The sequence below is a fragment of the Molossus molossus genome, unplaced genomic scaffold (assembly GCF_014108415.1).
Source record: "Molossus molossus isolate mMolMol1 unplaced genomic scaffold, mMolMol1.p scaffold_m16_p_17, whole genome shotgun sequence".
Lineage (NCBI taxonomy): Eukaryota > Metazoa > Chordata > Mammalia > Chiroptera > Molossidae > Molossus > Molossus molossus.
The window spans coordinates 37,986,560-38,003,488 of NW_023425352.1; the positions used below are offsets into that span (position 1 = coordinate 37,986,560).

At 35.6% G+C, this 16,929-nt stretch overlaps 1 protein-coding gene across 2 annotated transcripts in view; it reads right to left on the reverse strand.

Annotated features, from left to right (window-relative positions):
- PCDH15 (protocadherin related 15) overlaps positions 1–16,929 on the reverse strand; it is a 737,327-nt gene that overhangs the window by 329,177 nt on the left and 391,221 nt on the right. For both annotated transcript variants that reach the window (XM_036264711.1, XM_036264710.1), the window contains one exon: positions 5,333–5,441. In XM_036264711.1, coding sequence (XP_036120604.1) covers positions 5,333–5,441 — 109 coding nt within the window. The remainder of the gene's footprint in view (positions 1–5,332; positions 5,442–16,929) is intronic.

Below are 16,929 nucleotides of genomic sequence, written 5' to 3' on the forward strand. Positions count from 1 at the left end.
CAGGACATACAAGTGGCTAAGAGACATATGAAGAAATGCTCCACATCACTACTCCTCAGAGAGAAGCACATTAAAACAATAATGAGGTATCACCTCACACCTATCAGAATGGTTGCCTCAACACATCATCAAACAACAAGTGTTGGTGAGGGTGTGGAGAAAAGGGGACTCTAGTACACTGCTGGTGGGAATGCAGACTGGTGCAGCCACTATGGAAAACACTATGGTGTCACCTCAAAAAGTTAAAAATTGAACTTTCATTTGACCCAGTGATCCCACTTCTAGGAATGTACCCTAAGAAGTCTGAAACACGAATCAAAAGAATATATGTGCCCCCATGTTTGTAGCAGCACTATTTACAATAGCTAAGATCCAGAAACAGCCCAAATGTTCATCAGTACACTAATGGATAAAAAAGCAGTGGTACATATGCACAATGGAGTACTATGCAGCTATAAGAAAGAAAGATCTCTTATCCTTTGAGACAACATGGAGGGACCTGGAAAATATTATCTAAGTGAAACAAACCAAACAGAGAAAGACAAGTATCATATGATCTCACTTATTTGTGGAATATAATGAACATAACAGTCTGAGGATCAGGGTAGTCCCAGAGACATGGAAGTGGGGTACAGACTGACAATCCCCATAAGAGGGTGTGAGAGGGGATAAATCACAGAACTTATATGCATGTATTCATGAACAATGGACATGGACAACAATGCTGGGCACAGGGCAGAGGGACGGGGCAGGGGAATCAGTGGGGGGAAAGGGAGAAACATCTGTAACGAAAATAAATTAATTAATTAAAAAATTTTAACTTTGAATCAATGTGTCTCTCTCACATCTCTCTCTCTCTGTCTGTCTCTTTCTCTGTCTAACACTCTTTCATTCTCTTTTTTCCTCCTTCCCTCCCTCCCACTCTACCTGAAGATAAATGGGAAAATATCCTTGGGTAAACATTAAAAATAAATTAAACTGTCTGTAAGAAGCATATAGTTGGTGCTTTATTCTAAGATGCTTATGGAAGTATTTTGTAATAAATGAGTAATTATTTGTTACCCTAATTTTATAGTTCTCAGTGTTGAAAACTGTATTCTTGTCTTAGAAAACTGGATTACCATAGAAATTTATAATAATTTATGGCTATTCCCCAAGTTTTGACATTGTGGACATGCAGGAAATTAATATCTGTCTCAGTGAAATGTTACAACGAATACACCCACAATGTCCCTTGGTAGAACAAAAGATATGTTACTTATCTCCAGTTGGTTTTCAACACAAACCTTCAAGTGACCTCTGAATGCTGGCTACCTTGCAAAAGCCAGGATATTATTCAAGTATAAAATGTCAAAAAAAAAGAAGTACATGTTTAAGTTTTAGGACCCCAATGATTCACTTAATTTTCTTATTAAAAAATGGTGTTTTCATTGCATGTACTTCATCTAAACATGTTGCTTCTTCCAAAACACCTACAAAGCTCTGGTTTTCTTTATCTAGTTCTCATCTTGATTTTAATTTTAGAGTTAAAAGTATTCCATTCCCTTGAAAGTCAATTCATTAGCTACCCCTTATATAAAACTAAAATTCTGTCAATAATTTTAACCATATTTTCCTCTATGCTTTAAGAACACATTTCTTTTTGTATCAAATTGTCCCTAGTTCAAATGTGTATTATAGATATTACCTCTAAAGGGAAATCAGGAATGTGCACCTTGCATAATCTCTGGTGATTCTCAAGCTCTCTGAAGCTGAGAATCACCACTTCAAGGTACATGAAACGTTCACATCTGTAATTTACACACAAAAACAAATATAAAAACCATTAACTAAATTTTTGCTAATAGTTTCACCATTTTTCTCTGTAGGCAGTCTCATATCAACAAATTCCTCTCATACACTTTTCCATACATTGTCCATGTGATTCCTCCTTGCCTATGTCATTGTCATTTGCTCCAAAGTATTTGTTTTGTATAGTCCAACTCTGTCCTTAGTCAGAGTCTTGTCCTTTCATTCTTGTACCCATTTCAGCCTCCAAAACCTTCTAAGATTCCACTCCCTTATGATCACTGAAACTAACTCCTAAAATTCCACTTTAATGTCTCAATTATCTAGACAAAATTTTACCTATTGTTTACTTTGGTCATCCCCAAAGTGAAATGGAGGAGGGAAAAAAAAAAAACTACATCAAATTTCTATTTTTATTTAGTGTTGCAATTTACATACAATAAAATGCACAGATAAGCTTCAATTTTTTTGGAGCAATTGTATAGACCTATGTAACTGCCACCCCTATTAAAGCTTTAATTTCTTCTTATCCAAAAATACAACAAAAATCAGCTTAACTAATTAATATTCAGACTGACACTTGCTGCTCGTGGTGTGTTTATAGGGACAGAGGCTGGAAGTCTTGAGGGAGGTGAGGCAATTATGCAGTGTGGAGGGTAGACAGATGCTGTCTCCCGCCCATTTGCTTCCAGCCCATTGCACTGGGTTTTGGTTTACATTTGTCAACTTAAAGTGCACTGTTTTGTAGTTTTCATTTTCCACTAAACTGATACTCACAAAAATGAGTAAATTGCTGGAAAATATTTCTTCAAATGAACTTGAGATAACAGATAACACTAATATGCATGCAAAGGCGAATACCAGGAAAGGGGCAGGGCACTTACTTCACATGTTCCTGGTATAAGGGCTTAATCAGTCATGTTATTAGACCAGATCATAAAGACTCAAGCAGACCTGGAATAAAGTCAGACTGACAGTTCCTAAACATTTATTAGAATTACTTGAAATGTGTATTTATATCTAGTACAATAAATAATAATCAGTGCTCTATTTTGTTGAACATTAAAATACTAACTAGTAATAGCAATGCATGTATACTTTTTAAATATTAGACGCCTTACTCAAAATTATTTTTAACTCTTTGGATGAGGGATCAAAACAAATTATTTGAAATAGAACAGAAGTGGCTACAGATTTTTTGCTTCCCGTCAAGGAAAAATCTATTTTCCTTCTCCTTGATTCTGATCTATACCCGTGCTTGCTTTGGCCAATAGATGGTAGTGGAAATGACTCTCTTCCATCTCCAGGACTAAACTTTACTAAGACTAAAGTTGGAGAATGATGAAACTTAACATCGTTATATAATATTTCTGCTCTCATACCTGCATTAACTCTGAGGGAAATGAGGAACCAAAGACAAAGCAGATCACTAGTATCCAAACTCTGCATTTTCTGGCCCCTCTTTTATCTCAAACCCTCTTTCTCACCCCCTCACTCACTTCTCTTCAGTTCTGCTGGCTCCTTGATGTTCCTGACACAAACCAGGCAAAGTCCAGCTTTCATTTCTGCCTGGAAAATATTCCCACAGATTCCCACTTTCTCAACTGCTTTAGGGCCTTGCTCAAATCTCACCTTTCCAGTGAGGCATATCCTAATTATTTTATTTAACATGGCAACTTACACTTCAACATCTCTTCTGTACTTCCAATCTCACTCATCCAGTTCTTATTTTTTCCATAGCTCTGACTACCATCTATCTCTTTTTAATTTTTTTCTTTATTAATTTTAGAGAGAGAGGAAGGAAGAGAGAGATAGAAACATCGATGGAAGAGAATATAGACTGGCTGCCTCCTGCATGGCCCCCACTGGGGATCAGGCCCACAACCTGGGCATGTGCCCTGACCGGGAATCGAACCGGCAACCTCTTGGTGCATGGGTCGACGCTCAGCCACTGAGCCACACCGGCCAGGCCACCGTCTATCTTTTATAATACATGTCTTGTTTATTACATTAATTATTTATTGCCTGTTTCGGTTGCCAGGAAACCAGCTCCACAAAGTGAGGAATGTGTTTGCTCCATAGAGTAGTTGATCATTTATTGAAAGAAAGAATACATGTAATTTTTAAATGTGAAAAAAAACTTATGAATACCAGTGGAGACCAGCACTCTGAGTAATATGCCTCCCCAAGACTACCTTTAGATTTCTTCCTCTGAACTTTTACACATGCTGCATTTTCTTCCTGGAAATCCCAGTCTTTCTGCTAAAATAACTCTTCCTAAGTAATGCTTAGCACTTTCTTTCCGTGAGCCCACATAACATACAGCTCAGACTTTATTTATAGTGCTTAAAACTATGTGTTTTATTTTACCTTTTGACATAATTTAGCCATATACTCTACCTCACCCTAACTTGGAACGTTTGACTCTCATATTCGTATAGATAGCATCTAGCACAGTGATTGACATAATCGCAAGCTTTCAGTTAATTCATGAAAATTGCCTGTTTCTGTTGATCTATGCCAAGGCCCTTATAGACTTAAAAGAGGTTGATGCCTATGTTCATACGAGCTTTTAAAAATTTAATAGTCAAATCTCAGCAACTGGTGTATGATATGTGTGGAGTTCTGAAAACCAAAGGCTTGAAACAAAATTACTTGCATTTTCTCCACAGACAATGTTTTTAAGTATGCTATAGCATCATATTTTGAAATTTGTCTAATTTCTGCAGGTTGTTGTGTTCTTATGTATGGGTGAACACACATAACCAGAGGCCTGGGAATAGGAAGAGATTGAGGGTATTGTTGAATTCCATTGAATAGTTATTTACAAGCATACTTCCAATGCAACTCTTTTTTAAGAGACGTATGGTCTGTTTCAGACACATCTGTCTGTCTAGAGATTAAAATCCTTGCAAAGCAGCAGCATCCATATTTCAACAAAAGCAATTTTGGGGAAAAACCAATTTGGTAGCATAATCAAGTTCTCATCATTTTTGCTTTTGGTAAAATTAACAGAATATGCACAAGAATGGATTAAGACAGCTTCTGTGAAGTTTTTCAAGGAAAAATTAGCCAAGGTCATATAATATATTATATGCCCTTGGGCAAATTATGATCTTTCTCTTTTTTCCATATGGTTCCAAATGCCCTTATTTAATTCAGCAATATATTTTCAAAATTATATTATTGTATCCACCAATGATAAAATACTGGTTGAGCAAACAGTGTATGTTTATTTATTCCTTAGATAATTCTTTATAAGGTGATATTGAGAAAAGTACCAATATGTAGATTAATCTTTTAGTTTTTAAAGTTGTTTTGCTTCTTCAATAAAAGTTTTTCTATTTGTTCTTCTACACATTTTCCTGAAACTAATTCTGAGAAGGAAAAATTATCTTCAAATGTATTTATACTTAAAATTAACAATAATTTTCAAAAAGAAAAATCTTTGTTATTAAAGGTTTTTACCCAGATTTGAAACAAATGTTTTTCTACATGATTCCAGAGTGACAAAAGAGAGTGTAAAATGTTAGCAGGTACAAACCGACAAGGATGGAATAGAGGATGCCTGGCCTATCTGACGGTGGCTGAATATTTCGGTCCTGATCAATGGCTTGGATCGGTGGGGTAACAATGATGGGGTTCAGCTCTTCCTGAAAAAAAAAAATCAAGAGAGTTTAGTTCAGCTTCATTACTAATACCTCATGTAAAACTGACATTCAGATATTATAATTTGGACAGTTAGATGACAACTGAGACAATAGTTAAACTCAGGTTTTAATACTTAGAATATAACACCTTGGGTTGAATCTGAAAAAGGAGCAAGGTGTCCCTGAAGTCAAGAACAAAAATACGTAGTAAATTTATACATAGAACTTTATACTAGGAATTTCTCCTAAAAGGAAAGCAGAGAGATATCAATACATTTTTAATTTTCTCTAGATCGGCGGTTCTCATCTGTGAGTCATGACCCCTTTGGGAGTCGAACAACCCTTTCACCGGGGTTGCCTAAGACCATCAAAAAACACATATTTCCGATGGTTTTAGGAACCAAGACACCAAGTCTCTATCCATCTCCAGGCGGGTCCACCCACATGCAGATGCACCCACATATAGATACGCCCATATACGTGATGACATCATTGTGCCAACCCCATCACATACACCCCATACAAATACAGGTGTATGTGACAGGGTTGGCGCCATAATGTACTTGTGTGGACCAGTCACACATGTATAGAGAGCAGCTACTGTGTAGAAAGCAGCTACTCTGTTAAAAGTAGCTACTGTGTTGAAAGCACCAGTATTGGAGGTAAAATGACACTTTATTAATTATAATTACTGGGTAAATGTAAAATCATGTACTGTAAAATCATCAACTACTGGAAAAAAAAAAGTGTATCTGTACCATATCTGAACTTAATCTGGATGCTGATTGGTCTTTTTATATTTAGCTGTGATAGATGTAAATACTGCCCCCTTGTGATAGTAACAGGTATGTAAAAAAAAAAAAAAAGATACAGAGAATGCTAAATCATAGGAAACTTTAATGAACTGTATTGACTAAACTATTCCATGTATCATCTTTTGTATTATTAAAGCTATTGTTATATATTATTTTCATTAGCAAACCATCCCATTACAATGGATTTTCTAGAGAAGAACATTAAGAAAAGGAAATACAGTGAGAATTTTTTAAATTATGGTTTTACCTCAGTAATTACAGCAGGAATTGAGAAACTCCAATGTGTTGTTTGTTGTGAAGTTCTATCAGCTGAATCTATGAAGCTGAACAAACTAAAATGCCATTTTGATAGCAAGCATCCAAGCTTTGCTGGCAAGGATATCACCTATTTTAGAAGCAAAGCCAATGGACTCAAGAAACCCAGACCTGACACTGGTGGCAAGTACCACAAACAAAACATAGTAGCCATTGAAGCTTCATATTTGGTGGCACTCAGGATTGCCAGATCTATGAAACCCCCCACATTGCTAAGGATTTACTATTGCCAGCGATCAAAGATATTGTTCGAGTTATGATTGAAGACGAATTTGTCATAAAATTGAGTGCAATTTTCTTATCTAACGCCACTGTCTGAAGAAGAGATGACATGTCTGCTGATATTCTTGATCAGATAATTCAGGAAATTAAATCTGCTCCACTTCCAATATTTAACATCCAGCTTGATGAATCTACAGATGTTGCAAACTGTTCACAGTTACTGGTTTACATGAGGTATATTAATGTTGGCGACTTTAAAGATGAGTTTCTTTTTGAAAACTTCTTGAAATGACAACTACTGCATGTGATGTATTTGACACAGTTGGTTCATTTCTGAAAGAGCATAAGATCTCTTGAGAAAGGTTTGTGGTGTTTGCACAGATGGTGATCCGGCTATGCTAGGATGTCGATCTGGATTTTAACGTTTGGTACTGAATGAGTCACCAAAAGTCATTGGAACTCACTGTATGATTCATTGCCAAATAACAAAAAATGCTGCCACAAGAGTTACAAGAAGTAATGAAAAGCGTCATAAGTTCTGTCAATTTTGTAAAGGTGAGCACCTTAAACAGTCGACTGTTTTCACAACTGTGCAATGAGTTGGATGCGCTGAACAATGCTCTGCTATTTCACACTGAAGTGAGATAGTTGTCGACAGGAAAAGTTTTAAAATGTGTTTTTGAGCTTCGGGATGAACTTAAAACATTTTTTAATCAGAAAGCAAGACCGCAGTTTGAAGCACTTTTCAGCGATAAAAGTGAACTGCAGAAAATAGTTTACTTGGTTGCCATCTTTGCCATCTTGAATGAGTTAAATTTATCACTACAAGGATCAAATGCAACATGCCTTAATTTGTCTGAAAAGATCTGATCATTCCAAATGAAACTTTAGCTTTGGCAAAAAAAAAAAAAATAGATGAAAATAAAATTTACATGTTGCCTACCTTATCTGCTTTCTTTGAGGACATGACATTGAACCAGACAAAAGAATTAGGATGATAATTTCTGTGAAAGAACATTTGCACATTGTACTTTCCAAATCTACCTGACACCCCTTTGCACTTGCCAGATGCCCATTCACAGTCAATGTTGAAGATGTTCCTGAGACAGCACAAGAGGAGTTCACTGAACTTATTAACAGTAATGAACAATAACTGATTTCTCTACAATGCCAGTTACAAAATTCTGGATCAAGTGTTTGCAGTCATATCCTATACTGTCTGAGACTGTGTTGCTCCTTCTTCTATTTCCAACAGCATATCTTTGTGAAACAGGGTTTTTCAGCTTGTTGGTTATCAAGTCTAAATACAGAAGTAGACTTGTTGTGGAACATGATCTTCATTGTGCTCTTGCAAAGACTGCCCTGAGAATTTCTGATCTGGTGAGAAAGAAGCAATCTCAACCTTCGCACTGACATTTACAAATACTGTCGCAAAATGTAGCAATGTAGTTTACTGTTGTTATATTAAGACTATTACCCATGCTACATCATGCTTTAAAACAAAATTTCATTTATTTCACAATATATAATTGCATATTGTTTTTGTGATTAATCATTATGCATTAATTCTGTTCAATTTGTAACAATGAAAATGCATCCTGCATATCAGATATTTGCATTACAATTCATAACATTAGCAAAATTACAGTTATGAAGTAGCGACAAAAATAATTTTATGGTTGGGGGTCATCACAACATGAGGAACTATATTAAAGAGCCATGGCATTAGGAAGGTTGAGAACCACTGTTCTAGATCATTTTATCAAAAGAAATATAAAGCTATCAAGTATTGTTTTCATCTTTGGCTTTAAATAAAATCTGTGAGAACATTTATATTATTTTTTCCTAAATCATGTTTTAATGTTTTAAATAAATTAACAATATTATAAAAAGCTTTAAAGATTGATGTTTTAATTCAATAGAAATCATAATGCCATTATTGCACATTTCACATAGTTAAAATTATCTATATATCATGCGGCTATGAACATTTAACTTATAATTATTTACAAGAAGATTCTGTTCAAAGTTTTCATACATTTCTATAAGTCAGTGTTTCCCAACTTGATGACTAGTAGTGTTGTGTTCTGCTATCAAAATTGGCAAGCATTTTTCTATGAAGGACCAGATAACAAATATGTTAGTCAGGCATACAGTTTCTGTGGCAGTTACTCAACTTGGCCATTGTAACAGAGGAGCAACAGATGGGCATGACTATGTTGCAATAAACTTTAACTACAAAAACAGTGGAGAATAGTTCCAAGGTTGTTAACCCTGGTGCTAGATTATAATAGGTACACTGAAGAAAACAAATGTGCACTCTACAGAGATAAGCTTGAGAAACACTTTATAAAATAAAATTTTTAAAAGTTAATCTACTATACTGCAGGTCTTTTCAGAGACTTAAGTGTGCTAATTTGCATAATGATTACCTAAGAAGTATTATTTTCTAGAACCACACATTAACATTTCCTTGAACTAATACCCATAGAACACAGTTTGGGAAATACTGCTTTAAGTCTTTGCAAACTTTAGTCTAAGTATATAAGCAGTAACTATAAAAAAATTAAAGTCTATCTCAGTATCTGACAGCTTCACATTCTAACAAATTAGTATCATGTTATTTTATAGTATTTCTTCACAAGTAATAGAACCTTGAAACATGTACTCTTATACAAAATTAGTAGTTATAATCTCAGCAGAAATGTATAATTCTGGCATGCTAAAAAAAGAGTAATTATATTTAACCATTATTTATAATATTTAATTTTATTTTAATATTATTAATTTATACATATATTAAGTACAAGTATATGACTAAGTTATGTTGTTATTCAAATTGGAATAATTAAAGGTAATCATTGACCAATAATTTGGAGCTCATACATCTTAGTAGTTCTATTGAGATCATAATCACTAATGGCCTCTCAGCAGTCTAAATGCTATCGATATTTTCCTAAAAATAAAGAGCTCTAGGTAGGAATAATTTACCAATATTCCATTCACTCTTTAAATGTGGATTTTGAACCATTAAATGTCCAATTAATATCAAAATTGCTCAGTTAAATCCAGATGACCACTGTTCTCACACACTTCCTACACTCGTTCCCCCCTGCCCATTTCTGTCCCTCGTTCTCTCCAGTTACTCTCTCCCTATCCCTCCACCTCTCTACCCCTCCCCACACATATGTACCTTCCCAACAGTCAGTTGACTTTCTGTGTAATGCCTGTATTTGTCTGTAAATTAAAAAATCCAGCGCTTTTCAAATTACATATATTTGAATGCAGAAGTTAAGTATTGATCAGTTCTTCCTAGTCGTTTCTCAAAGGTATCTAATGGCAGAAGCAAAAGTCAGCTTACAGTTGGGTTACATTACTCCTGGTTCAACTAATTAAATCTGTGGTAACTTTTCCAAAAGTATGGATCTTCTGAATCTTTTTTTTTTTATTCTCACCCGAGGACATTTTCCCATTTTTTTTTCAGATAGAGCGGGAGGAAGAGAGACATCGATGTGAAAGGGACACAGTGAGTGGCTGCCACCCACACAACCCAACCAGGCAGGGACAAACTGCAACTGAGGTACGTGCCCTTAGCGGGAACCCAGCCCCAGTCCCTCTGGACTGCAGGCCGACGCTCTAACCGCTGAGCCAAACGGGCGGGGGCAGGATTGGCTAGATCTTGAGAGGCATTACACATCTCAGGATTTTCTTCAATCCCATCCTATTCACCATGGTCAGGGCAATGTAACAAGCGTTCTTAATTGGACTCCAGTTTTTTGAAATTACTTAACTACTTACCTAAAATTTTTAAAAATTGAATCTGAGCTGTTCTGTTAAAGCTAAGTGCTAACAGATCATGATCCTTCAGGTATCCCTGCCAATCACCTCCACTCTGCTTATTTCTGTGGCTAAGTAACCAACATGTAAGTGATGTTAGTTTTGATAATTAGTCATGTAGTTTAAAATCCTCTTTTTATACTATCTATATAAAGTTGTTGGAATGAACAATGAAGTTTTAATCATATTCTTTAGAGTTATATAATCAGTAAAAACTAAAAATAACTCAGCAAACAAGGAGGGAAAAGTACTAATTAAATTCTCTATTTTTTAATATATCATATAGTAGAACTGAAGAAATAAAAGAAACAAGTATGCTATTTAGAATTATGTTGGTAATCATCAGAAGAATTAAAAATGGAAATAGCAAACTGTAAATATCTCAGGAGAGTTGTTCTGAAAGTGAGGGTAAATAGGATAAAAGATATTTATTTAAAACCATTCAGTCCTGTTTGACTGTGTAGTTACCATACCCTGTACTATTTTTTAATATTATAAAGAAATAAAGTACATTAGTGAGAATAAAATAAAATTAACACTGCTGGTAGAGGCATTGATTTGTTTCTGGAAAATTGAGAGAACTGTAATTATCTTAAATGACTTATTAGGACTGCACTTTTGTCTTGTCCTACAATACTAACAACCAACCTTTCAAAAAAGTGTTTTCTTATACTACTACTTATGTGTTTTTCAGAAAACTCAGGATAAAAGGTAAAAAAAAAAAAAAATGCATTCTCAAATGTTATTTCTAAGATCACCTCCCAAGCAGATTGTGAACTTCAAATTTTGAGAATTTTTAACCCTAGCAATGCAGTCATACACTACATAATGATATTGCAGCCAACAATGGACCTCACAGTAAAGCAGTGGTCCCATGAGAATATAGAGGAGTTGAAAATCTCCTATAGCCTCGTGATGTAAAAGCCCATCGTAACATCATAGTGCAAAGTATTTGTGCCTTCTCAGTCTATCAGTCGCAATGCTATGAGCTAGAAAACCTGAGGGTGCTCACCTGGGCACATGGAGTTGCCCGCAGATATAGTCCCTTTCAAAACCAATATTACCACTGGAATGACCCTTGAATATTTGTTATGATTTCAAGACACCCTTCACCAGTAACCATTAGGAGACTTTGACGAAAAAAAAGAGAATTTATTACTTATAAGCCATGGAACATCCAAGCCAAGCCAAGGGGCACACAGTGAGGCCACAGGGAGCAAGAAAGAGTGCACATGTGCAGGGACCTGGAGGTCTACTTTTATTAGTGTGGTGGGTGAGGACCTAGCGTTGCACATGCTCTCTCTTTACTGGTGAATTTAAAACATGTGAGCTGGAATTCAAAGCACAGGAAGAGAGAAAAATAACAAGTAGCCCAAATGGTCGGCTATTTAAATCAACCAAGACCTCTATAATAAAGGAGCCTTAGTGGGAGGGGGAGCCCTGACTCTTTAGCCCTGTGACTGGCAAAGTGTTCATTTGAAATGTCCAGCTTTTTTTTTTTTTTTTTATCCTCACCCGAGGATATTTTTCCATTTTTTGTACAGATAGAATGGGAGGGAGAGAGAGAAAGGGAGAGAGAGAGAAACATCGACGTGAAGGGACACATCGAGTGGCTGCCACCCGCACGACCAAACAGGGCCGGGGACAAACTTGCAACCGAATTACGCGCCCTTAGCGGGAACCGAACCGGGGTCTCTCTGGACCGCAGTCCGATGCTCTAACCGCTGAGCCAAACTGTCCAGGGCTGAAATGTCCAGCTTTGAAGTGGAGGCCTGAGCAATCAAAGCTAAAATCAGGCACTTGTGTTACAGAAACAAAAGCCAGCTTGGAGGGCTACAGCTACTCCCCAGTTTGTGGAGATGCTGGTGTAAACAAATGTGCTGCCCTGCTAATGGTATAAAAGTATAGCACACACAATTACAGTAGTGGGTGATACCATGTAGGCTTGTGTACATCCACTCATTGACGATCCCACAACAATGATATCACCTCACGATGCATTTCCCAGAACATATCCCAATTGTTAGGCAGTGCATGACTATGCATAACATTAAAGGATACTATGTTTTTGTTTAGGACGATACTGTTCAATACTTAATATATATTTTTAGAAATATAAGTAGTATTTATCTTGGAAAATTATATATGTATTCATTAGAAGAAACAATATAAATAATATGCATCATTTAAAAAATTATTTTCACCAAAATATCTATAGCAGATACAACCAGGCAGTGAAAAACTCAAAGGGAAACAATTCCTTAGAATAAGTAAGAATTGTAATCATTTACAATGTTTGCAAATGGTATATATTAAATGCACTTTTGGCAATTTGTATTCTGTTGAAATATCCAATCTGGTAAGAGATCACTCCTCTCAAGTAGACTTTGTTGTTCCTACTACTATGATAGTCCAGTGGTGGCTACCACCAGAACAACATCCACAATTCTAGTGAAGAGGCAAGCACTTCAGAAATGTATTTCTTTTGAAGAACAGGTTCTCTCCAAGTGGATAGCAATTACTGCCTGCTCCTTGTTCCTCTCCTGTCCCTTTCATTTCAATTAGCTTCTAATGTTACTGTTTGGAGTACAGAGAAACAATATGCTAAAGAAATTAGAAATTTACTCATGGCTCCAATAATGCTTGGGTAGCCTTAAGAAAAAGATCAAAATGTTATTCCATGATGGTATAATTGTCATAATTACCTCTTTATCTGAAGTTTTATTGGCTTGTGGGCAGATAATATCTTAACTGTGTTTATAACCTACAGCCTAATGCCTGACAGTTTTCAACATATTTTTTAATCAAATTTAATTCCAGCAGAGTCATAAACAAGTCATCCAAGCACTAGAGTTCTCTGTTACCTTGTTTGTAAAGCAAATGTGCTTTCTTTGTAATCTCCTTTATCTTTGAGAAGTATTGCCTCCTGAATTCTGTTCAAGCTTATGAGCATGATGTAAAAGTGCACGGGATAGCAGACTTGCATTCCACTACTGTCTGAACCATCAAATTTCCTGACAAATTTAGTAATGGTGATTTATTTATAAAATAAATTAGGTCTATATAAAGAGATACCTACTGTGAAGGTAATCATAGAAACTATTAATAAATAATAAAAATATTATCTCCAGTAGAAATACTGTGGGATTCTATGATTATAAAACCCATGTTTATATCACTAGGGATATTCAGTAGGTTCAGGAGAGGCATCTTCTCTTTTGAATTGATCTAAGGCAATGTTTTCATGCTCAACTGTTGAATTTTTCTGGGAAGATAACAGTGGACAGAGTTTTCAGGTGAGCAAGGTTTAGTTACTTCTTCTACAATCTCATACCAGATTAAAAGTGAGTTTCAGCTCAAATTCTCTTAAATATGCATAATAAATAAAATGTATTATCGAACAATCACAAAAGAAGATTAAGAAAACTGTCCTTTAATTTTAAGGTAGTCTCAGCTCTTTGTTCTTTTAGGTGTTCAAATTATTTCCTTGGACACATTGAAGGGAATCCCTTGGATTTTAGAGGTAAGATACTTGCACAATTTTTCCTGGCATCAAAAAAAAGAGACATGGTCTATAGAACTATAGGATTCGGCCTATGCTATCATCCTTAAAGTTAAAAGGGTGTACAATTCATGTGGTTCTTAAATTTGTTTTATCCATGCGCTGACTGTATATTAAAAAACTTAGCCAATTCTTGTATTTTAAAAAGATATTAGTTCACCGGTGGGAACTAATATCTGTCATTCATCATACAAATCTATTGGGGCAGTAAATCTCAAAAATAAAATCCCATAATTGACATTTAGTAGATTTGATTGGTAAAGCCTCTAGCCTTGGTTAAAATACTGAAAACAGAAGTACTGTTCCGATTCTAAATGTCCTTTGAATTAGCATTTGAGTGATGTCTTCATATGCGTAATGTACACATAACATTACACTGAAACTGCTAACGTGTTTTAAATTAAATGAAGACATTGCAGCACTCTCCAAGAGTGGTCTATAAGCCTTCCCTTGTTATATTGGACAACCCAAGAAATAATAATTTCAGAGACAACCCTGGAAACATAAACTGAGCTATAGAAACTCGTGTATATCTGGCATAGAAGCCGAACTTGGATATTATCAATTACCTTCATTCTTAATTTTGATTGTTTCAAATGTCCACCCTTCTATTTGTAGAAAATCGACTCATCATTGCTTAGATTTGTAGTTTATATTTTAATGAAATAATCTTATAGTCTTTAGAAAATGGATAGTTATGGTAAAATAGTAAAAATTTTACTATCAACTATAAATACATTTCAGCTCTGATAACTGATTTGAAATTTTAGCCAACTATATAATTTAATATCTGAATTATTAAATTTATTATTTTTTATGATTTAATTACTTTCATTAATTTTGTGTCTTTTACACTTAGACACTTCTCTTTCTCAATGTTCTTTTAACACAAACGTAATATCCAATTTGTGTTTTAATTCTATCATAGACTCTTTTTTCACCTTTATTGTTGAACATATTAGAGATGTCCTTGCCTCTTCCCACCACTGACCCCCCTCCCCACACCCCACTTCCTTAATGCCTTCCCCACACTATTCACTGTGTTCATCAGTTATGCATACATGAATATACGTTCTTTGGTTCCTCTCTTCCCACCCCACCCTATCACCCTTCCCTCTGAGGGTTGTCAGTCTGTTACTTATTTCCATGTCTCTGCATCTATGTTGATCATAAGCTTATTAAACAAAAGAATAAAATGTAGACTACACAAAAGACACTTTAGGACATTGTTAGTCTCATCTCATAATATACTGAATATGTAATATTTTCCAATTAACTTTCAAAAATGTTTAGCCAGATTCATTTTAGTTTCTGTATGTTAACTGACACAGAAAAAAAGAACCCCTCAAACGTGTTCACACATGCTCGCATATGAACACATACACATTTAAACATTCCTGTAAGAGGCTAACCTACCATTTGTATTTTTTCTTTGATTAGTTTTGCTTTTCTCAAGTGGCAGAAATATCAAGATTGTTTGAAAAGTTTTAGATATCTTGAAATGTTTTCTTTCTTGTGACCATTGTGTATACAGAGAATATTGTGCTCATCCACATCAAAATGTTTCAAACACTCTTACTAACTGTATGTCTGAGCTGCCTTGCCTATAACTTCCTGGAGAGCAGGAATAAGGTCTATTTCCTTTTGGATCTGTAGCACCAGAAACCAGGATGGCACCCAGGCATTGGACAGCTGTTGACCAAAGGTATTTAGAGCATTCTTGAGCTCCTGAGACCACAGCATGCTCCCTGGGTTCCTGGAGGCCCTCAAACACACACACCGATATTTTATGAGTATTTTTTTTAACTCTGGGATATTTTTGCTCACAAATTTCCTGCATACATCTAGAGGAAAAAATAATGTGGCCAGGAGATTCCATAAAAATACACAGACCTGGCCCTGGCCTGTTTGGCTCAGCGGTTAGAGCGTTGGCCTGCAGTCCGGAGAGACCCAGGTTCAGTTCCCGCTAAGGGCATGTACCTTGGTTGCAGTTTGTCCCCAGCCCTGGTTGGGTCGTGCGGGTGGCAGCCACTCGATGTGTCCCTTCACGTCGATGTTTCTCTTTCTCTCTCTCCCTTCCTCTCTCTCCCTCCCACTCTATCTGTACAAAAGATGGAAAAATGTCCTCGGGTGAGGATTAAAAAAAAAAAGTACACAGACCTGGGCTCAAAAGTGCTTCCCCGAGATGGCCTTTGGAGTAATACCATAAACAGTGTCAGAAACATTCCAGTAAACTGAGTGAACTCCTGTGTCTTAAAACAAAACATGCCAGACTTACTAATTAGCAGCCTTGAAATTTCCCAGAAACTATTTAATCCCCCAGAGCCTGAATCCTAATTTGAAAAGTGAGGTTACTAATATCTAATTTCATAATTAAAGGTTCATGAAAGAGTGTACATAAACAAAAAAAACAGTAAGTGACATGCTTGCTATATAAAATTATAGTTAGTATTAAAATTAATTTTATTGCTTTTTATTGTGTAACAAAATAAATTCCAAATTAGAAGCAGAGAGGGATGAAAAATTTTTATTTCAAGCCAAAATCTTCTTTGACACTAAATCTTGTAGTTTCCTGAAAACATAACACTACCATGAATTTTAAAGGTTTTACGTAAAATTTTGTTAACTGATCAAATGTTTTAGAGCATGAAGGGGGGACTATCATTACTATTTAATTATAAGACAGGATTCAGATGTAAAACCTGCAGTGTAAATTATTGAATGATTATACTTATACATG